Source organism: Podarcis cretensis (genome assembly GCF_951804945.1).
Source record: "Podarcis cretensis genome assembly, chromosome: 3".
NCBI lineage: Eukaryota > Metazoa > Chordata > Lepidosauria > Squamata > Lacertidae > Podarcis > Podarcis cretensis.
This window is the reverse complement of record NC_137172.1, coordinates 91021786-91046004: the sequence shown is the minus strand read 5'-3', so window position 1 is coordinate 91046004 and position 24219 is coordinate 91021786. Positions and strand designations below refer to the sequence as shown.

Here is a 24219-nt window from a genome sequence, read left to right as displayed (position 1 = left end):
GGAAGGAAGCTTACATTACACTTATACCGAAAACAGAGTCTGAAAAGACACAGCTTAAGAATTACTGCCCCATATCACTGCTTAATGTGGATTACAAATTTTTTGCAGATATTTTGGCTAAAAGATTAAAAAAGGTGTTAGTAGAAGAAATTCATAAAGACCAAGCGGGCTTTCTCCCGGGCAGACATTTGTCTGACAACACGAGGAATATAATTAATATTCTAGAAAAATTACAAGTGAATATCAATACCAAGGCAGTCTTGATATTTGTGGAAGCAGAGAAAGCCTTTGACAACATTTCTTGGAGTTTTATGAAGAAGAATCTACAGGGGATGGGGGTAGGTCAAGGTTTTGAAAATGGTATAGGTGCAATTTACTCAGAACAAAAGGCAAAATTAATTGTGAACAATGTAGTGACAGAAGAGTTTAAGATTGAGAAAGGGACACAACAAGGTTGCCCAATTTCTCCATTGCTCTTTATATCGGTCCTTGAGGTTTTGTTAAATATGATTAGAAAGGACCAAGAGGTTAAAGGTATACAAGTGGGAGCTAAACAGTACAAACTGAAAGCATTTGCTGATGACTTAGTATTGACTTTACAGGAGCCAGAATCTAGTACTAAAAGGGTATTGGAACTGATTCAAGAATTTGGACAGGTAGCAGGTTTTAAGTTGAACAAGATGAAAACTAAGGTTTTAGAGAAAAATTTAACTGTGTATGAGAGAGAGAAGTTTCAGGAGGAGACAGGATTAACATTGGTTAAGAAAGTGAAATATTTAGGGGTTAATATGACTGCCAAAAATGTGAATTTATTCAAGGATAATTATGAAAAATGTTGGATTGAAGTGAAAAAGGATTTAGAAATATGGACAAATTTGAAGTTATCATTGTTAGGCCAAATTGCTGTGATAAAAATGAATGTGCTGCCAAAGATGTTGTTTTTGTTTCAAACATTGCAAATTTTGGATAAGATGGATTGTTTCAAGAAGTGGCAGAAAGATATTTCCAGATTTGTTTGGCAGGGCAAGAAGCCTCGAATAAAATTTAAGATCTTAACTGATGCCAAAGAAAGAGGTGCATTTACCCTGCCAGACCTTAAACTGTATTATGAATCAGCTGCTTTTTGCTGGCTGAGAGAATGGCAGCTTCTTGAAAACACTGACGTGTTGGATCTAGAAGGTTTCAATAATGCTTTTGGCTGGCATGCATATTTGTGGTATGATAAGGTAAAAGTACACAAAGCATTTAAAAATCATATTGTTAGAAAAGCATTGTTTAATGTTTGGATAAGATATAAGGATTTGTTAGAAAAGAAAACCCCAAGATGGTTCTGTGCGAAGGCACAGAAAAAACTCAATATGGAGGCCAAATGGCCGAAATATTGGGAAATTCTGGAACAAGATGGAGACAGAATAAAATTGCAGAGTTTTGAAAAATTGAAAAATAAAGTGCGAGATTGGCTCCATTATTACCAAATAATGGAGGCATACAATTTGGACAAAAAAGTTGGTTTCCAGGTGGAAAAATCAAAATTGGAAACAGAATTGTTAGATTCAAAAATCAAGAATTTGTCAAGAATGTATAACTTGCTGTTGAAATAGAATACTCAAGATGAAATGGTGAAATCAGCACAATATGTTGGACATAACATAATGATGGCTGACTGGGAACAGTTATGGACCACAGGTATGAAATTTACGGCATGTAATGCCCTAAGAGAAAACTTAATGAAAATGATCTATAGGTGGTACATGACACCAGTCAAGCTTGCAAAAATTTACCATTTGCCCGATAATAAATGTTGGAAATGTAATGAGATTGAAGGTACATTCTTTCACCTTTGGTGGACATGCCCAAGGATTAAGACATTCTGGGAGATGATTTATAATGAAATGAAAAAGGTATTCAAATATACCTTCCTGAAGAAACCAGAGGCCTTTCTCCTGGGCATGGTCGGCCAATTGGTGCCAAAGAAGGATAGAACATTTTTCATGTATGCAACAACAGCAGCAAGAATACTCATCGCGAAGTATTGGAAGACACAAGATTTACCCACCCGGGAAGAATGGCAGATGAAGTTGATGGACTATATGGAACTGGCGGAAATGACTGGCAGAATTCGAGATCAGGGAGAAGAGTTGGTGGAAGAAGACTGGAAAAAGTTTAAAGATTATTTATGGAAATACTGTAAAATTAATGAATGCTAGAAAAATGTTGGAATGAAGTTATATGGCTTTAGTAGAAACGTTATAAGAAATTAAGTATAAATAGATTAATAGATTATTAAAGGAAAAAATAAGGTTAGAATGTGCTAAGATAATTATAGGATAGAAAACAGAGGAAGATGGAAAGGAATTGCTGAAACAATTGACAGAAGTGTAATACAAAAAGGGAGGTGTGAGGAGGTCGCGGAAATAAGTGATGAAAGATAAGATACTGAAATTATTTGATGTGTTTTAAATTGTTTTTGTTTTGTTCTGTTTTGTTAGTTTAATGTGTTAGTGTTATGTAGTGTTTTTGTATTGTATTGTATTGTTCTTCTTTTTTCTTTCTTTCTTTTTCTTTTTTGTAGTGTTTAAATGGTTGGAAAAGTAATAAATATTTTTTTTTTTTAAAAAAAGGAATAGGCAAAACCTTGGTGCCTTTGGCATGTTTTGTTAATAGTAGACAAAACCACACTGCAATATTAAGCAAAATAAATAAATATATCACTATGCACTTAGGTTTCCTTTATTTCTTTTGCATGCTGCATTCAGGGGACATACAAAACCTATTGCCATTGGCTGATGTTTCTTCACAGTTCCTGCCCTCAGTCACCAGTGCTCCATTCATTTTTCTCCTATCCCTTCTATTGGTTATTTCATCCTTATTTAACAGAGGAGTCTCATTTTTCACATTTTGAAACCTATAAAACTGATAAACGTCCCATTTTGAAATCAGTATACCTCTCAAAATTAGTAATAACCATCCCACCAATTAAGAATCATTTAGGCAGTCTATTTCATTCAGACAAGTACCTTTCTACACTGCCAACACATCACACATTTAGTATCCCAATACACACATATCTCTTTGTTCTATGCCAGTATTTTAATGTCTCTCAGAACTTTAATGTAACATCCTAATCATATTATTTATCTTTGTAACATCCCAGGGAGTCTGGTGTTATTTTCATTTTCTAGACACAATGGAATAATAAAATGATATTGAAACTTGGGGTGGCTGTCTGGGGATTCAGGCTTATTTTATTTTATTTTATATAGCTCACCCTGTGACCCAGGGAAAGGTACATCAAATTTAATTTTTAAAATGCATCAATGCCAATAAAAGCATTAAAACAATATAAAGCCAATCATACAAAAACAACAACAACTCTTTACTACAAACATCAGTGGTCTTACGCACCAAACCCAACCAATGCTGGTTCCAGCCAGATTTCAAGAGAGAAGACATTCCAATTCTGGGGAGCCACCACTTAGAAGGCCCTTCTATGTGTGGCAATGACTGTCCCTAGGCCTGGCAGACAGCTAATTTTAAACAATCCTCTTCTGAAGTGCCAATAGCCTCATAGTTTTAGAACAGTGCAGTGACACACTCATTACATTAACATGATTAAAATTATTATTATTAAGCCCCATTGCGCTTAATGAGATTTCTGAGAAACAAGGTAAGGATTACACTGTGAGAGGCAGACAGCCAAACTAGAGAGTGTTCAAGGAGAATGTTCCATGAACAAAAAAACCCCAAAACTGTAGAGCTGGAAGGAACCCCAAGGATAATCTATCTCAATCCCATGCAATGCATTTCCTTTTAGAGCACACCAAAGAGTTGTCTAGTCCGACACCCTGCGCTGTACACTGATCTACCTGATGAGTAATAGACTGCAGCAACAGGAACAAGCTGCGGTTCTGTACTGATTCCACACAAACACACCATCAACATCATCTGCAGTCTACTCTTCTCTCTGCAATATCAGAATAATAATATTGTCCTACTTTATAGTTATAAAATGTTCAAGAGGACCCTCATCCTTTGCTCCATGCCAAAACCTGTTCCCAGTCTCATAAAAATCGACTTCAAAGAAAGACCCAGTGATTTTGAATAATGGTACTTCCAAGTAAACATGTCTAAGATCAGGACAACTAACTGAATTCTAGTTCTCAAACCACAGTCATCTTATCACAGAAAACAAACCTCCAGACCAGCCAGCCTAATACAAGAAGTTGAAGTTTCTAACATTTTAATTTACAGCCGAACTGTACAAGTTTCACTTTTCTGTATTAACTGGAGTGAAACATTAAAGGTTCACAGAGGCTGTACCGTCCAGTGGGACTTGTTAGCAGAAAGAAAGCCCTCAAGTGCTACCTTTTTGATTAAGATAACACTCAGTAGGGGATCCTTCTTGAATTTCACATGTCGGGGAGAAGAGAGAGAGAGAGAAAGATGCCAGGAGAAGGATGAGCTCTGCTCTTGCCAAGGAAATGCAAGAAAAGTTTCAGAATTAAAAAACAACAGTTGCCTTGATTCCTTGTATCAGGAGGAAAGTGTATAGGGGCACTGGATTGTGGCATGTGGAAAGGGGAGTTAAACCTTTCTCTCCCAACCACGATCTTGACTAAAGACCCCCAACTATACCCCAATATGTTACTAGCCTGTCAGGGAACTGCCATCAGCTCAGAGGCGAGAGGTGGAAGGGCAGTTGTGTTACAGGGAGCCTCTGAAGATCTTGCGAAGCAGTTCCTCCTCTGGCGAGGAAGGAAGCCCCACCTCCAGTGGGGAGGGGGTGCAGGGACCAGAAGATGCTAGGGAGAGCCTCAACACCAAGCCTGAGCAAAGCGGAGGGGAGGCAAGTCCCCCTTTGCCAGCGCCCACTCTGCGCAGTAGGTTCGGGTGCAGAGAAGGGAGGAAAAGGATGGGGGTCACACGACTTATGCTGGGGAAGGTATAAGGACCGCCCACTCCTAGATTCTGCTAGCGACTGAGCAGACACGGACTTGCGACGCTCTGCACTGTAAATAGTTTGTACTAATAATAAAGCCCAGAAAAGACAGGTTGGAGTCTTGCCTGTTTGCTCTCAAGCAACCACACCAACACCTGACATAGCCCAGAACAGTCTCTGTGGGTTTTACTGCTGACCAGCAAAAAAATAAAAAAAATAAATAAATAATCAGATCTGATGGGAGAACAGTTCAATGGAGAATATAACTCACTTTCTCCTCTCTTCCCTGTCCTAATTCTCATTACCTCCAGAGGATGCCTGGTGAGCCAAGGTCCACCTGGGCATTAGGAACATAGGTGCCTTATACTGAGTTGGAATATTCATCAGTATTCCCTACACTGGCTGGCAGCGCTTTCCAGGATTTCAGGCAGGGTTCTCTTCCAGTCCTTCCTGCAGATGCCTGGGATTGAACCTGGAACCTCTTGCATGCAAAGCAGATGCTCTGCCTCTGAGCTACAGCCTCCTCCACATTGTGCAGGGCAGAAGAAAGCCTTGTTACCTCTCAATTCCTGGGAATGCAACCCTTGCATCAGTCCTCTGGACAATTTAGGGGAAGCAGGAGGGAGTGTACCGTCATGCCTTTTTTATGAAGACCCCCTCATTTTTTAATTTGTTTTATTGCTCTGACCAGTTTGTGTTAACTCTTGTTAAAAGGGCTCTCCCTTTTCGGGTGAGAGTTTATTACGAAACGTCTGTGGCCTGCTGCTATACGACATGCCACTTTATTTCTTCTCTGCTGGCTAAATGTATTCACTCTTTCTATTTTATAAAACATGAGATACCAATAACTTATAAAACTGTGTTTTTTTAATAGGGTCTTTTCCTCTCTGGTATCCTAGAACATGGAGGCTGCCCTCTTCACGAGTGTGACATCTGGTTGGAATAAACTTAGTTATTTATCTCTGTGGTAACTTAATTAACTGTGGCTTTTTTCTGCGTTACTAATAAAAGGGAAGAAGTCTTTCTTTAAAACCTTTATACGATACTGCAAGAAACAGACTGAGCCCACTCCAAAAGTGGCAAACTTCTTGCATTTCCACATAGAAAAAATAATGTGTATGCAGAACAACAGAAGCATCTATTTTTTCCTTGTATGTCCAGGCAATGGGATATCTATCTTTGGCCACAGAACCCCAACACTGAAATGCACATGCCTGAGATCATCATCTTCTCATATGACAAACTACATGCACTGTGCTTGCTTTTACTCTGTACACCCATTCTATTTGCACCAGAAATTTCACCATAATTGCAGCAGTGTTTGGGGTCTTAATATAGCCCATGCAGATGATCTGGTTATGGCAAATTGTTAAATGTGGATTGACTTGGTCTTCTGTCTCTCCTTATATTCTCTTCAGAGCTCTCTCCCCGATTCCCCACTTCCCTTTATTATCTAGTTTCCCCATATGATTACTTCTTCCATACCATCCACTTACATAGCAAGCAGCCTTGTACTTCATCTGACTATGGTCCATCTAATGCACAATGGTCTACAATGGCTGACAGCAGCCCTCCAGTATTTCAGAGAGGGGTCTTTCCCAACCCTGACTGGAGGTGCTGGGGATTCGACCAGGGTCTTTATGCATACAAAGACAGTCACTGAAATCCTTTTTTCTTTCTTTTTGTCAGCTAGTCAGCATACAAAGCAGATGCCCTCCCACTGGACTACAGCTTTTCTCCCAATACTTTGAGATACATAACTGCTGCTAGAAGTACTTGCCGTTCTTCTACTCTGAGAACAGGGCCAGCCCACCCATGAGACAAGGTGACGTATCTTCCTCAGGCGGCATGATCCATAGGGCCAACAGATCCCCATGTAGATCTTTATCCCCCCCCCCAGTTCCTGATGCAGATCTTTACTCACCCTTTCTTCCCTGGTAGGGAGGGGTGATGCCATTTTGTGGTTCTCCTCAGATGCCAAAATGTCTTGGGCAAGCTGTGTCTGAGAGGTTCTGCATAGAGAAACCCAAAACGCACACATCAAATTTAGGAAACACAAATTTTGTATCAAGATACCATTCCATATTAGGCTTTTTTTTCTACAACCAAGTGGTATATAAATGCAATGGGGGGGGGAATAAATTAAAATAAGCTCTACTGATGCCAGGGTCCGGTACAAACTTATGACATGAACCCCTTCCCACACAGATACATACAATCTTATGAAACTGCATTCAGACAGCACTTTATTCCAGTTTCCCAATGTTTCTTTACCTGATAATTTCTGCATTTTAGGTGATCATTCAAAGGATGTAAAATCTACTTCCAGAAATCTAGCAGAATCTAGTGGAGATTTAACCCTCATTTCTGTGTTAATTGTTTCCAGAAGAAAATTTGTTTGCAACCCCATTCACCCACAATATCATGGCAGTTTTCCGCTGGAATTTTCTCACGCTTTACATGGATCATGCCACGTGATGAAATTTGGGTAAACCACCCATCACACAGTTCTTTCCCACCAATTTCATGGGTGATTCATGGGGGAATAGAATCACACACGCACAAAAAGGGTGGTGTCAAAGTCTCTGCCTATGTTTGTTCTTCCCATTCTGTCCCTCCCTCCAAGAAAGGGCCTGAGCTGCCCACTATTTCTCTAAGTGAGGCTGACACATATCCCCTACCAAGCCTCTTCATATGCAGAAAGGGCACTTAAGGGACCTACCTGGGAAACATGAGATATCTAACCAAATAGAGCTTTTGAAAAACTGAGGTGCCTTTGCAATCTTGCTCCCATTCCAACACCAAAGGATCCAGTTCCCTTCTAGCACCAGGGTTCCAAGACCAGCCTTTCTGATTCTTTGTAAGTAAATCTGAACAAGGGGTGTAGAGCGTAGGCTACAATTAATTCCGTTTTAAAACCACAGGGCTCTGGTTTATTTTGTATTCTGTTTTGACACCTTGCATGCTTTCCCCCTACCTTTATTCCTAAAATAAAGTTTCTTAATTTGACCATTGGAGTCTGTGTGGTTGGCAACCTCAGGGTTTTAGAATCCTCACAAGCCTAGATGCTTGGTGTTCAGGCTACTGGGAGTTTAGGATTGGAGGTTTAAGTCACCCAGAAAAATGGATGCTGGAACTCAAGATGAAGTTGTTACAGTAAGTCACCGGGCGACTACAGGACAGCCCTGAACAGATGCCAGTGCCCCTAGTTCTGGTGCAGGTCAATTAAATGGCCTCTGCCTCCCTTGTTCTCTTAGACTCAGGCAGATGGCTAGGGCAGCTCAGAAGGGTTCTCGTGTAAACATATGTCTGTGCAACAGTAGCGGCCTAGCTGGAAAGCTTAAAGTTTGACCAATCATGCTTAGGAGCTAGGTGGAGTCATAGATCTAAAATAAAGTGTAGACTCACTGGCCAACTTCTGTTTTGACTTGGAATGTTTGTTTGGGGCTTCTCAGAAGTACGTAAAGGCAAGAAGCCGGCCTGCAATGGCACCCACTTGAGAGGTGCCAGAAACGCGCTCCACCGCTCTCTGACTGATAAAAAGCACGGACCAACACGCTCCTCTGAGGTCGGGAAGAGACTCAGAGAGAGTGTAAGCTGCTGGTACACTCCACCTAAGCAACAAAGGTGCTGAACCTTTAAAAAAGCAATGGTTTTATTGTATCTGAGTTTCCCTCCCATCTGGGATTGCAAGAGTAAGTGGAAGGTTGGCAGCAGCACTGCAGGGCTGCTGTTCATTGTTGGGCAATGAAGTGGCTGAGGAAAGTTCTTGTAGGCTCTCTTTGTCACAGAAGTTACTAAGAGAGGATTTCACATGGGGAAAGACAGATCTCTGTGTCCCTCAAATGGCAAGAAATGGCATCTTCACTGCAGAAGGAGGTATCACTGTTCTAAAGAAGGTCCGAACCAACATTTCATTGTTCAGAATGTTATTTGTTCTTTTCTGACATTGCTTCCGTTTGCCTCTAGGAAAGCTCACAAGATCTGGGTAATAGGTACATAGCTGCAAGGAAACATGTTTCTATAAATATCCTCAAGCATGATCTACAATTTAACCTCAGTGTTTTTCTTCATGGTGATGAGGCTGCATCTCTGGTAAAATGTGCCTCTTCTCCCCATGCCTGACTAATGTGGCTAGTCAGTAATGGATAAAAAGGCAACATGAAATGTAAACCTCTGCACCTGGTGGCACCAAAGGAAAACATAAGCTATTCTAGAATATTCTAAGGAAGGTTTCAAGTGAGCTTCAGAACAAATAGTTCTTTTTCATATGACGCTGCACAGTGGACACCTTCTTCTTCTAAATCAAAAGTAGGGAACCTGTGGACCGCCAGATATTATTGAACTTCAGTTCCCATCAGCCAACATAGCCAAAGGTCAGGGATGATGGGAGGTGTTGTCCAGCAACATCCGCGTTCTAGGTACACCAAGCACCACACTCCAAACTACCAAATGTCTTTGCTCAACCTTCATTTCATCACTTCTGCTCCTATTGTCAGTGTATATAGTGTCTCTGAAGATACACTATCCTATTGTCAGTGTATATAGTGTATCTGAAGAAGTGTGCATGCACACGAAAGCTCATACCAATAACAAACTTAGTTGGTCTCTAAGGTGCTACTGGAAGGAATTTTTTAATTTTGTTTTGAAATACAGTGGACGCTCGGGTTGTGAATGTGATCAGTGCGGGATGCACATTTGCAACCCGCAGCATTCGTAACCTGCGTCTGCGCACGTGCGGGTTGCGATTTGGCACTTTCTGCGTATGCGCAAAGCGCGATTTAGCGCTTTGCGCATGCGCGACCGCCGAAACCGGGAAGTAACCCTTTCTGGTACTTCCGGGTTTAGGCGGTGCATAACCCGAAAAAGCACAACTTGAAGCGGCTGTAACCCGAGATATGACTGTACAGCAGACAGAGTAAAGCAAAAACTAATAAAACTTTACTGGTGCAAACTGAACAAGAACAGCATATAATATAAGAGGAAAATATACATAAAGGTATTTCTGAAGTCAGGCATACACAGGGAGGAAATTCCTACATACCACTTTCCATCCAACTTCTTCAACTGTCAAATTCCAGTTGTCTTCCTCACTGACAGCTAACTCCTGACTGACTAGAAACTGTAGCCAATCAAAGTCTGCTATAAGCCAGACCAAGGTCAGAATTAACCTCTAGTAAAAGAGGTGCCAGAACTCACCATGAACGCCTCCCTTGTTCTTTGATAATGGCAATGGCGCCCACCTGAGAGGTGCCGGAACTGAGTTCTGGAGAGTTCTGGATGAAAAAGTGTCCTGAGTCTCACACTGAATAAGGTCTGCTGTTGTACTTCCAACACTTATTACACTTTCTGCTTTGTTTGTTTTGCTTTAGTCTACATCTCTCCTGCATCACCCCATTATTTTACCTCAATTTATTCTTTGGCTACTTTTGAACTGTGAAGAGATGGAGAATGATGTGGTACCTTTTAGAAAACCCTAGGTAAAGGGTAAAGGGACCCCTGACCGTTAGGTCCAGTCGCGGACGACTCTGGGGTTGCAGTGCTCATCTCACTTTATTGGCCGAGGGAGCCGGCGTACAGCTTCCGGGTCATGTGGCCAGCATGACTAAGCCAATTCTGGTGAACCAGAGCAGCGCACGGAAACGCCGTTTACCTTCCCGCCAGAGCGGTACCTATTTATCTACTTGCACTTTGATGTGCTTTCGAACTGCTAGGTTGGCAGGAGCAGGGACTGAGCAATGGGAGCTCACCCCGTCGCGGGGATTCGAACCGCCGACCTTCTGATCGGCAAGCCCTAGGGTCTGTGGTTTAACCCACAGCGCCACCCACGCTCCTTTTAGAAAACCCAGTCCTTGGCAAATAATGATTTCAAAAATGTACCAAACTTAATCTCCGTTGTTGAAAGGTGGCTCTAAACATCATAGCAGTGTACACTCAACATTGTACCATTCACTTTAAATGAAGTGCATTTTGAATTCTCAGCAGGAGAGAGATTGGTATAAGTGGTTCAGAAAAGTTAATGACTTTGAGCCTAATTAATGCTGATAAATTCATTTTTCTGTACTGGAAGATTGGTTGGAAACTGGTTTGCAGTGACCTACAGGATGGAAATAGTTGGGACTTTCAGTGTGCTCTAGGGCCTTAAATAAACGCAATCACCCATGAATGTGTGAAATGTTTAAAACATGCATTGGCTTTCAAAGAGTATCCATGCTGAATATTAAAACGCAGAAGTTACTGATAATACTCGCTAGAAACACATTTAATTCTCTGCTGCATGGAACATCTTAAGGGAAGGGGGAAGGGACACTCATACCACATTCCTAAAATGACCATTTAATGAAAGAAACAAATGCCACACAGAGAATAAATATAAGAAGCACTAGGTTAACTGGAATACAATAGTAGGCTTTGAAATGGCCCACGTTTGTGCCAACTACTATGTATTATGGACTGTGCTGACCCAGAGGGCTTATAGCATGAGTTGGACGTTCTCGGCAGCATTTAACACTAATATTAAGTAGCAGCAGTAGGAGGGCCTATCTTTTGTTTTTAAGAAACCTTTTTAAGCCACCTTCTCCTCCCCACCCCAATTTAAAACCCATTCTTTAAAAGAACACACACACACACACAGAGAGAGAGAGAGAGAAAGAGAGAGAGAGAGAGTGCATTGGCTTATTATGCAAATACTGACCTCACTAGGGATGGAAAGCAAATCATCAGGAAGTGTATGATAATGTATCCTTCTAACAGGCCTGCATTCAGACAGAAGGAGATCATTGCAATCTACTGCATAGCATGGCCAGTCCTGGTTGTCACATATCATAGCACTGTGCTGGATTCTCATAACTTAAGACATTTTTTTCTGAGAGGTTCTTGATGCCTTTGCCTTTGGGGGGTGGGGCTTGTGACCTTTCAAATGTTGTTGGATTCCAAATCCCATCAACCTCAGCTAGCAAGGCATACTGGGTTGCCCCAGCCACTCTGAGCAGCTTCCAATATATATGAAAACATAATAAAAACATTAAACATTCAAAAAAAACCTTCCCTATACAGTGGTACCTCAGGTTAAGAACTTAATTTGTTCTGGAGGTCTGTTCTTAACCTGAAACTGTTCTCGACCTGAAGCACCACCTTAGCTAATGGGGCCTCCCACTGCCGCCACAGCATGATTTCTGTTCTCATCCTGAAGCAAAGTTCTTAACCTGAGGTACTATTTCTGGGTTAGCGGAGTCTGTAACTTGAAGCGTCTGTAACCTGAAGTGTCTGTAACCTGAGGTACCACTGTATAGGATTGCCTTCAGACAGTTTGGGAGTCAGATAACTCCATGCCCTCCAACATTTCTCCATTGAAAACAGGGACGTCCTAAGGAAAAGTGGGACATTCCAGGTTCAAATCAGAAACCAAGACGGCTTCTCTAAATCAGGGATGTCCCTGGAAAATAGGGACACTTGGAGGGTCTGTGTCTGCCTACAGTGTGGATTACTACATTGCTCAAAAAAGTCTGTAAAGCATGGGAGAATGGGGGTGAAGTTAAGTTGGGGAAGGGAGTTAAGTCAATTGCAAAGAGTCTGGATATTCTTCTGTTCTGGTGCTGGGAACCTGCATCTTAGCAAAGGCTGCATTACTTAATTTTATTCTTTAGAAAAGCTTAATAGCCTTTGCAACTGGAAATTATTCTTATATGCTTGGGAAAAAATACTGTAAATCATGTATATCTGGTATAGGTTTCAAGGGTCATAAAACCTGTAATTAGTTTATTTCTGCACCTGTGAATGGTGAAGCCCATTAGGATTTAAAACTGGGAAGTATTAAGACTGGTCAAACGTAAAATGGAGGCCTTGCATAAGCAAAATGAAAACAGTATACTAGGATAAAATCAGTGGTGTGTTTGATTAAACTAGTTGCATTAAGGGCGCACATCAAATTTATTTAAAGCCCAGAGGTAACGCTACTTATTTGAATACCAAGAAACATTACACTGTCTGATATCAAAGAGGGTAAATTCTAACAGAAATGTGATATGTGGTGAATGTAAAAGCTCTGAATTAATTTACTGAACTAAATAATCGGGTGCAAACAAAGATGCATCAGAAGAAAGTTAAAGAATTTCCAGAAAACATGTAACTTATAAAAGGAGCTTGCTAGGGCTATGAGAGATCAGGATATGAAAAACATTGTTACTGTAATTCCTTCAATTGAGCAGATTCTGACATGTTTATCATTTTCCATGCGATGGATTGCAGTGGAAAATGTCTCAGTTTATGCCTGGAAGCTCTAACATCTTTCTCTCTCTAAGGGGATGGAGAGAGAGAGAGGGAGAGAGAGAGAGAGAGAGAGAGAGAGAGAGAGAGAGAGAGAGAGAGAACGAGCGCTCTGGCAAGACCTTGGCGAGTCATTGCCAGCTTGAGTCGATGAGACTGCATAGGATGGGCCAATAGCTTAAATTCTGTACAAGGCAGCTTCAGGTGCTCATATGTCCATGCTGTTTGGTGGATATTCTTTCATATTTTTGAACAGGCCAGCTGCCCCATTAGGCAGAGTGAGGCGGATAGTTATGTGTCTGGCTAACCTGGTATCTCCACATTCTTGCTACAAACCATATGCATGGCAAGAGCTTGCAGGAGTGAAAATAATACACATTGCCAGAATGAACTGGTATTTTGTAACAAGTGTGACTTCTTGTGTTGCACAGCATTTAATTTAAATGATTGCTGTCTCCTGTGTGTTATCCTCCTGATGACAAAACAGATAGAATATAAATTCTCCACTAAGAAATGTTGCTAGGTGTGTGTGTAAATATTCCCCTCTAAAAAGCTGTAACATCAATCATACACTGTGGCAATAACCACCAAGCAGGTCAGGCTTCAAAATCTTGTAGCAAATGTGACTGGAAAACAAGAAGAAAAATGAAAAATTAGCCAGCCAAATCACACCCCTGTCCCATTATCCTACTCTCTTAATAGTTGGCTTGGGTAGTGACAGAAATGGCATCTACTGTAAATGGAACCCTGGAATTAGCAGAAACCTAAATGGAAAGAAAAACTTAGAATTTAAACATGGGGGGGGGAATGAACCCCAATGAGATTGAGCACGCTCAGTTGCTACTAGGAACAGGGGAGAAATGTTTTAATGTTTTGACCATACATTGTTCATTTGTAGGCTGTGCACTGCTTGTTATGGGCATCCGTCTATCTCGGGAGACAATGGAGGAATGTACCTTTGTGGGTAAAGTTAAATCGTTGGAGAGTTACAGCTTCTGTTGTGGCCATACAGACTGATACAGGAAGAGATATATTTTATTGCAGGTGTGGCAAATGAAGGCAACCAGTTTTGCTGCTACAGGTGCACCTGGACATTTCTTCTCTCTGCGCTCCTCCTCTGCTCACTGCTGTTGATACATGACCTGGCTAAGAGATCTTAGATCTAGTAACTGAATAAAATGACATGCTATCCCCAAACTCTGGGCAACTTCCCACAGTGTATCTATTCAGAATGCCAACTTGCCAAGATGAAGCCACTTAAAGAACAATATTTCATGACACACGGTTTAATTACTTTACAGCAGAGTGCTGCAAGGAGCAGTAGAAATGCATATTAAATTCTTCAGCTGATCACTTGCAAACAGTGAGACATTTCTCTCTCTGCCAACTTTCAGGGACATAAATATATGATAGTCTCAGAGGTTCAACAATCACATCAGGCTAGATAAAATCAGGAGATTGACTTTGTTGTGGTATCTGTCTCCTGTGCTAACTCAATTTTGGTTTCTGTATTTCTAGCCAATAAAACAATAATGTTATCAAGCTTTCGACAGAATGTTGCTGATTGAAATATGGAGCTCATTCCAGTGGCTTTTGCCCGGGTGTCATTGGCATGGACAGATAAATTCTACAGCTAGCTTAGAGATACTGAATAATTAACAGATATTGCTATCGTGGTGCAAAGATTCTAAACTTGGAGCACCTATGTCTCCACATAGTAAGAGTGCAAAATCCAGGCCTGCATTCGTAAGCGAGGTCTAAAGAAGATAAACAAGTTTTGAGATGCTGTAGAAGGGACTGAAAGTGTGTGAGAGAGAGCCTGAAGCTTCCTAATATTACACCTTTCTCCCAAAGCAAAAGAAAGTTTGTGATTAAAATGGAAGCCAACCATAAAGTTTTGTCCTTTGGTTCGCAATACTCTAAGCAAAAGAAAATTGTTTAGAAGCAAAGCCAGCACTGGAGAGCAAGTCCCCACACCAATAATAAGATCAATAAATATTAATGGATAAAGAATTAGATTTAGAATGTGAGCCCAACAGTAGAGATATGTTTCAAAAAGCCGTGTGTATGTGTTTATACTATATGAATGCATATATTTAAAGAGAGGGGTATGGTGAGAGGAGTGAGACTGTAGTATGTGTTTACTGCTTACATTGTGCGGTGGTTAAGGTGGAAGTCTTAACCTGCAATTTTGGGGCTTTTTGATGCAGTGAGTAAATTTATAAGCACTTTAATGCTTCTCTTAAACTGACCATGATTTTGGGTGCTGAATGCATTCATTGTTGTGTTCAATTATCTATAGGATACTGTCAGAATAAATAATAGGTTTCCAAGGTTCTTAAATAATTGTTTCCATTTAGTTCCAGCCAGAATTTCCCTTTAAATATTTGAAGATCTTACTGATGCTATTGATTTTCCAGGAGCTCAGATTGTCAGTGCTTGTTATGAAGAGCTGAGTGGGATTGGGAAGGTGGAGTCACAGTGGCTGCTGGGTAAAGGTAAAGGACCCCTGACAGTTAAGTCCAGTCACGAACGAATCCGGGGTTGCGGTGCTCATCTCACTTTACTGGCCGAGGGAGCCGACATTTGTCCGCAGAGTTTTTCCAGGTCATGTGGCCAGCATGACTAAGCCGCTTCTGGAGAACCAGAGCAGTGCATGGAAACACCGATTAGCTTCCCACCGGAGCAGGACCTATTTATCTACTTGCACTTCGATGTGCTTTCGAACTGCAAGGTTGGGAGGAGCAGGGACTGAGCAAAGGGAGCTCACCAGTTGCGGGGATTCGAAACGCCAGCCTTCCAATTGGCAAGCTGTAGGCTCAGTGGTTTAGACCACAGCGCCACCTGTGTCCATGGCTGCTGGGTAGGAGCGTAAAAATAAAAAGAGTATTCAATTTTTCCCCCAATTGCCAGATAAATACTGTTGAGAATGGGGCACATCAAGGCTAAACTCAGTAGAAAACTGATTGGCTGCCTGAATCATCTGTGTTTTCCAATAATTTACAGTACAAAATGAACACTTCTTGCCATGCTATACATGTCTATTTGGAGGGAAGCCCCACTGAATTAGATAGGACTTATCTCAGGTAAGTGTGTAGAATACTTCAGACAACATTCACTGAAGTATAGGGCTCTGTTAGATTTGTGGTATAAAAATTTTTTTGAAGCATTTCTGCCATTATTAGGAACATAAGGAGCTGCCTTATACTGAGTCAGACAACTGGCCAATCTAACCCAGTGTAGTCAACACTGAGTGGCAGTAGCTCCCCAGGATTTCTGGCAGGAGGAATTTCCATCCCTACCTGCAGATTCCTGTGGCTGACCTGGGCCCTTCTATTTGCAAAGCAGATGCTCTTCCACTGAGATACAGCGCTTCAGAGATGGATATTTGAGCATCGCATATAAGTGCAGAGAGCTTATGTAAGTGGTGATCTTAACTGCAGAATTAAGTGGCTATAAACTGAGACACAATACACATTTTGATACTCTTAAGTGGTTTGTGGAAGGAAATATGATATCTATTCAAAGCAGTGGATAATCTAGATATAGACGTGGATGTGTGCCTTGCATTGTTAAGCCAAGTGGGAATGGAAGAGCTGATTAGAGTTACTGTTTCAGAGGATAACTATATGAGGTTCTTTTCTGTGCCGAGGGGAAAAAAACCCTTCTTAATCAATGAACAATTCAAGTGGAGGTGCCTGTCAGAATGGAACTATAAGAGATATGGTAGATTTATATTCAGGGCATGATGAGCCGTTCAGCAGGTAGCTCTTTGTTTAGAAACGGGGAAGATCCCATAGAAAACAACATAATGTGTTTTGTAAAATATTGATTGACATTGTGAACTAAATTAGAGACTGGCAGAACCAGTTCAGAAATCAGAAGAGGAGCGATATATGATACACACATAACAACAGCAGCTCCCTGATGTTGCCGCTTTGTCAGGTGATTTTGTAAGCCTGATGCCGATAAAAAGAGAATGTCTGCAGACTAAGACAGTCAAAGAATGAGAGAGAGGCTGGGTGTTCTGCTTAAACTCAAGCTGGGTCGCACAAACCTTGCGATCCATAAATGTAGGAACGGAGACTTATCCTGAGCCAAACTATTGTCAGTATATTGTTGACATTGACTGGCTTTGGCTTTCCAGAGTTTCAGATAGTGAGTCTTTTCTTTTTAAAAGTAATTTTTATTTGCATTTTTACATACAGTTAAAAAAATAATAAGTAAAGAATAAAAGGGGGAAATAAAAGCAAAACTATGACAATCCAAAGACACAACACAAAACACCTAAGAGCTTCCCTTCCCTTCGTCTCCTTCTCTGGTATCTTTTCTTTTCCCTCTGTTCCACATATTCTAAGTTACCAAGTTCTGCTCTTCTTACTAATTATCTCCGTCTTTTCCAGCCCTACCTGCAAATGGCAGGGATTGATCCTGGGTTCCTCTGCATTCAAGGAAGTGTTCTACCACTGAGCCACAGTGTTTTCCGAGAGCAGATGCAGCTCACTGGCCATGACTTGTGTCCTGCACATGCATGACAATCCCCTTTCCTTCGATACAAACAGCAAAAAATCCCAAGAGTTTTAAGGTTGCCATACATGGCACAAGATGTGTTTTGTTTACCCATTAAGCTATTCCTTTCCCTGCCGTCACCACCACTCCACTTCCCAATATTCCAAAGGATATTTGAGCTCTGAAATGGTGATGCGTTGTTGGATCAGGCAATGATCATTCACTGTTTGGAATGGAACCATTCAGAATGCACATGAAGCTGCCTTAGCCTGAATCTATCCCACACTCACCTGTTTTGATTAACAGAGATTGCTGGAGGTCTCAGACACAGGTTTTCCCTAGCTCTGCTATATGAGTTTGGACCAGAAAATTCTCCAATGCATGTGCTTTACCACTGATCCTGGCCTCCATTGCATTTCTAACTACAGTACTATGTTCTACCTATAATTCCTTCCACCTTGGCTGTCTTTCACATGGATGGGAACTATAATATCCTTAACCACACGTTGTCAGAGGTTCACATGCAGAGACCATTTATGCAATTGTAAAAACAATAAAAATCAATTATATACAAAAAGCAGCACAGTATAAGTTTTTTTAAAAAACAAAACCCCAAAAGGGGTGAGCCACAGAAAAACACATTAACTTCGGAGACCAGGGTAAAAAAGTGTATCTTCAGCATATGGCAGAAGCTGAATAATGATAGTGCCACACACACCTTTAATGACAGGGGCAATATGTCCTGTTTCACTGCTTGAGGCAAAATGGGAAGTGCCGCCTTGCCCTGCCACTGCACCTAAAGCATCCCTACCAAGTTGTGCAGCAGCGGCGGGTTCCAGCAAGATATCACAAGATCTCACTGAAATCTTGCAATATTTTAGCGTGCTATTCTCTGCTGCTTCTCTGCAGGAAGTGCCAGCAGAGGGGCAGGTGGGGTGCCAGCTTCACCCCATCTCATGGACCACTAGGTGATGCTGTTTACAAGCTTGTGCACAGGATGTGTGTGTCCCTAATCCTTTATCTACCTGTCTCTCTGTTCTTGCTATGCTTAATGGTGAATATATCGGCAACTGACTAGAATGTCAATTTCAAATTATTTAAATGAGTGCATTCCTAAACAACCAAGCAAGTGCAAAGTGCAATCAAATATATCACAAAAAGACACTTTCACTTAATTGACACAAGCAGCATAGCTTAAATTATTTATGATGCTCCACAATGTACTAATTCATGTCCTGTAACATATCTTAAATAATAATGAAGTCTTCAGCTTGATTATAGCTTCTTGCTGCTGAATTTCTGCTATGAAGTGAAAAGATCACTGCATTATAATTAACCTTTTTCTTTTTGATCATAAACTCCAGCAGGTCTCTGTTCTTTTTGGTGTGTTCTTTCATTTCATTCCTACCTTTCTTATGTACACCAGTCTACTGAAGCACATTTCCCCCCCGATGGAGATTATTTCCACACCCCACTTGCACAATCACCCTCTCCTTTGTTCTTCTCCTTCCAGCTCAGCTCCTTATTTCTTAAATTGAACTACAAATTTACTATAGACTTGGAAATTCCTTACAGTTTGGTTATTATATTTTCAACAACTAAACTGGTTCCCCCCGCATTTGTTAATTTATTTTTGGTGTGCTTCTGTAACCTCTGAGCAAATTGGTTCTGTTTGTAACATCTGCTCCTTCTTACTCCTTTGTCCTAACTTGACTGTGGACAAAAACAACATTGGCATGTAACAGCTTTCTATGTGTTTTAAGCTTTGTTCTCATCTCCTGGTTGCAAACAAGATCTATTTTTGATCACTCACTTCTGTTAGGATGTTCATGATGATTAATTCATTTTACTCATAAAAATGAGACAAAGCAACTTAAAAATACTATATATACACTAAAACCAACTACAACAAACAGAACTGATAAAAACCTAAATAACAGGTCTTATAAATCCTGCCCCACTAAAAGAGGCCATGAATATTTGAAACCCTCCAAATTAAGTGTCGATAGCCTGGCTGAAAAGGACAAACTTTGCCTGGCACCTAAAACTAAAGATGGTGCCAAGTAAACCTCACTGGGGACAGTATTCCACAAGATGGGTGCCACCACTGAAAAGGCCCGTTCATGTTTTGCCATCCTCTGGACCTCCCATGGAGGGGACACATGGAGAAGGGCCTGAGATTACAGTCACAAGGTCTGGCTCAGTTCAAGCAGGAAGAGGCGGTACTTGAGACACTGGGACTGGTTTTAAGGGGTGATTGGTTCTGCTGAAGTCATTGCTGTATGTAATCTCAGTACGAGTGGCGAAAGACTCCAGGATTCCTGTGCTTTACTATAGGTTTGGTTTCCTTGGAATGAAGGCCAGCAGAGATTGTGGTTTCTTTAAGATATATTGTTTTATGCACATATGTACCTGAGCATAGGAGGAAGGTGCTCACAGCTCACACCCATAAATCTTGCTTCCCCATTAGGCTTCTAGAGTTCGGCTTGGGTTCAGTACACAGTAAGATATGCCTCTGTGTCTCCAGCTTCCAGCTCCAACCAGAACTCACGAATAGGTATGACTGCAGGTGTCATCTTTGTATAGATGTATCATTGGGACAGGAGCAATGAGTGTCCTGGGCTCTCCTGTGACACATTGAGAGCAGTTTTATTCTTCCATGCTATGGGCTGAGCAAAGGCATAGGTGTAGGTACAACCCATGAACGCAACAGAGCTGAATAAGCTACAGCAAGAGCATGAAAACTTGGTCTGATGGAGCTATTCCTTTTTATGCATATGATTCTTTCCTGTCTACCCACAAACTACACATCATCTCTCTCTCTTCTCAATATCAGGCATTTTCTATTAGAAAATGGGTCATGGAATATATGCATATTTTCATATAGATACATGATGTTAGGAAAGTTGTTTTCAATCATATATGGAATGTTTTGGTGAGGGAGGGGGAGAAACCAATTAATGCAAAGCAGTATTCCATAAGCAGTGGAAATTTTTGGGCAAATAGTAAAAAAATATTAAGGTTACTATAGATTGTGCTCTTCAAAGTAATGTGTAATCCATCGATACCATAATCCTAAATTATTTAGTAAATACACAAAGATAGATCAAAACATTTGATAATACCAGAAGCTCAGCAGTGGGTAAAATTGATTGCATGCACTTTGAGCATGAATAAAAGACTTTATGATTTATTGACACTCTGTAGATTAATCTGAGGCCACACAGAGCAGTAAAGCAGAGTAGTAAGTTTGATTTGTAGGAATTTTAAGAACAATCTGACTGCGAGGAAAAAGAAAAATTTGATAGTGCATCATGACACAACAGTTTTCCTTCTCAACTCAGAGATTTTACAAAAAGGCAACACAGAAATAATGGGAGTTGTTTTGTGATTAATCCTTTAATGCTATTCCATTGTAGTTGTACTAGTGAGTTTAATTAGTAGAATGGAACATTAACACCTAATGTATACGACTGAAAAATCAATAGCCTACATATGCTATGTTTTACTGTTAAACTAATAATCATGAGATGGTAATTAATGTATGCAGCTACAAATTGGTCATTCATCACTGATTTTTTTCAATTCAAAATCCCAGATGTTTCTCCTGCTCCTCCTAATTTTATAAACTCTAAAGTTATTTTTTCTTAATATGCATGATCTAAATAAATGGAAACAATGAATACATCATAAACTAAATTTAATTCTGGAAAATCCTCTTTTTTTGGTTTTTGTTGTTGTTGAACGTTTCCCATCTGCTCTGCATCACCTTAAATACCTACCAAACATATATACTGACGCGCAATGACCTTTTATTTCAATTTTTGATGTGAGAATTGAATTTTGATAGTGGGGATGCAATTGTAGTTAGCAAAATTAATGGAGAACAGGTCTCAACCATGATGACCAAGTGGACTCCCATGATTCAGAAGTAATATACAATTGAATATCAGTTGCTTTCTCACCAGATATTTTGGACTAGGAATCTCATCAGCCCCAGCTAGCATAGTTAATGGTCAGATATATGATCAGTGGTTAGCTGTAATCTAAAACATCTGGAGGACTCTAGATTAGGGAAAGCTGGACTGTTGTCTTTTTGCCCTGCTTGTGAGATTCTCATGGGGTTCTAGTTAGCTATTTTGGGGAGCAAGATGCTAATCTAATAGACCCTTGGTTTGATCCAGCAAGATTCTTCTTGTAAAATTATTCATATCTTGAGTCATTTTATTTATTTCATAAAATGTATACACCACTTGATTATTTAAAAAACCCTCAAAGCAATTTACAAAAAGATTTTAAAAATAAAATCAATAAAAATGTATAACTGCACTTTAAAACATACAGCAGTTAAAATACTGAATTGCAAGTGCACCCTTTCTTCTCAGAGCATGACAATCCCATTTATTTCAACCTAGTCCAAATTCAACCTATATAAATCAACAATGCTTATCAATAGAATTGGCTAAATGAGGCAAAGAACAGAAAGGAAGGCTTGCAAGAAATCATAACTTTAAATTGAGGTACCACCCGTATTTTAATTGCCACAGTGTTCATTCATGGGTTTATGTATTCAGCAAACAAGAGTGCAGATTAGTTAGGACCCTGAAGGTTGCTATAAGGGAAAGCAATTACCTAGCTTGTTGTGGAATCACTCTACCAGGATATCTTCAGGAGAAGAAAAAGCTAAGCAGAAGCCCCTACAGCAGAGCGTTCCGAACTTCTCATGTTGAGGACACACTTTTTAGACATGCATCATTTTGCAACACTGTAATTCAGTTTTACTAGCAAACTGGAAGTTAAACTAACCCCCTTCCAGCCCCGGGAGCTTTCACACGACACACCTACACGCTGCAGCTTACACAATAATGTTTCACAACACACAGTTTGGAAAGCTCTGCCCTGAACAATCCAGAGCAGAGTCCCTAAGACAGTGGGACAGCTTCTTGTACACCTCCTTCCAGCAACTCCAGCAGCCAAGCTGGTGCCAAACATATTGCTCTGCTCTCCAGCGAGGCTGAGGGGCGGGGGTTGTCGTTTGAGCAGCCCAGGACCTCCAAACACACTGCCCAGACTTGTGCATCGGGGAGGTCACTTTGGTGCTGCCGTGGTTTGACTTCACCCCTGGAAGCACATTGCATTCTCTCTTGAGACAGATGGATTCCACCACCATCAACTCTACCAGAAGCAAATGGAGCCACATGATGTTATGATGACTGCCCATTTAAGAGCCTTTCTCAAGCTTCATTGCAGGGTCAGGAGGTGGTTATGAGATTGTCATTGTCATCCACTGCTGAGAAATCCACGAGTGCTCTCAAATTTTCTCATTCGTTCTGTTCTGTAGCCATCCTCTATGCCAGGGGTGGCAATGTGGCATTGTCTAGAAGTTTTGGAGTACAACTCTCATCATCTCCTGCCATTAGTCATTCTAGGTGGGACTAATGGGAGTTGTAGTCCCACACATCTAGAGGACATTACGTTGGTTACTCCTGCTCTACCTCTTCCCTTGCTGGTCACCCAAGCTTAAAAGATCACATGTGACTGTGTTGGGGGAGCAGAATCACAATAAATGAAAAAGAATCAGGAGTAGACATACAACTGTGCGTACAGCAAATAATTCACCAATGGAGGCAGGGTTAAAGAACAATCAGGAGCTGGGCAAGCTCTGATTGGTTGGACCCTGGTTTTAATGTAAAAGGGATAGAGAAAAAGAACTGCCCCCCCAAATATTCAGATATTATTGTGAAAAATAAGGAAAGAATGAATAAGTAAAAGTGTGTGTGTGTTGGGCGGTGGTGGGGAACCAGATCAAGGAACATGAGAGCAGAGCAGACAATGCCAGGAGGTTGAGATTGATGCCATGCTTATTAGAAACTTTTAACACCACATCAAGGTCAGGATGGAAAAAGGGAGAGTGCAATAGTCTGGAAAGCAGAGATAATTGACCGCACATAATTAGGCAGCTTAAGTACTTTGAAGAGAGTGCAGTCAAAACAGAAACCAATCAAGAAGTTAATTTATAGGGGGAAAAGTGATTAGGTATATTGGATGATTTTTTTCCCATGCATCTGAGAAATAAGGAACACTGGAGAGGTTCCTGTGATTAAGTGACCTAGATGAAATTGGGATGACTACCTTTCTTGCGAACGTAACTTGAAAAACAGGCAATTTGGCAACATTCAATGTATGTTGATTGTCTTCATGGACTGCAATGCATCGGCCTTTACTGCAAATTGATCAACCCCCAAAGTATGACATTTAGTTTAACATTGTGGAAATACAATGAGCCTCTTTGCCATGTTTTCAGTAAACGAAGAACAAGAAAACAGTTTTGTTGATGGGTTTAGGAAACATAGTAAATGCCAACTGTGGCTTCTCTGAACTTTTCATTGTTCACAATTCTTTCTTTTACTTTTTCCCCCTTTTTTGTCTGCCAAAATGCATCTTGCTCAGAACTTACATGAGGAAAATTAATCTGAACATCTTCAGCAGAGGACTCTTCTTTTCTT

General features: G+C 40.7%; 1 protein-coding gene across 1 annotated transcript in view; it reads right to left on the bottom strand.

Annotated features, from left to right (window-relative positions):
* Positions 1-24219, bottom strand: part of LOC307212928 (uncharacterized protein) — a 126001-nt gene that overhangs the window by 81130 nt on the left and 20652 nt on the right. The window contains exon 2 of the mRNA XM_079970590.1: positions 6864-6951. Within this exon, the coding sequence (XP_079826716.1) occupies positions 6864-6951 (88 nt within the window). The remainder of the gene's footprint in view (positions 1-6863; positions 6952-24219) is intronic.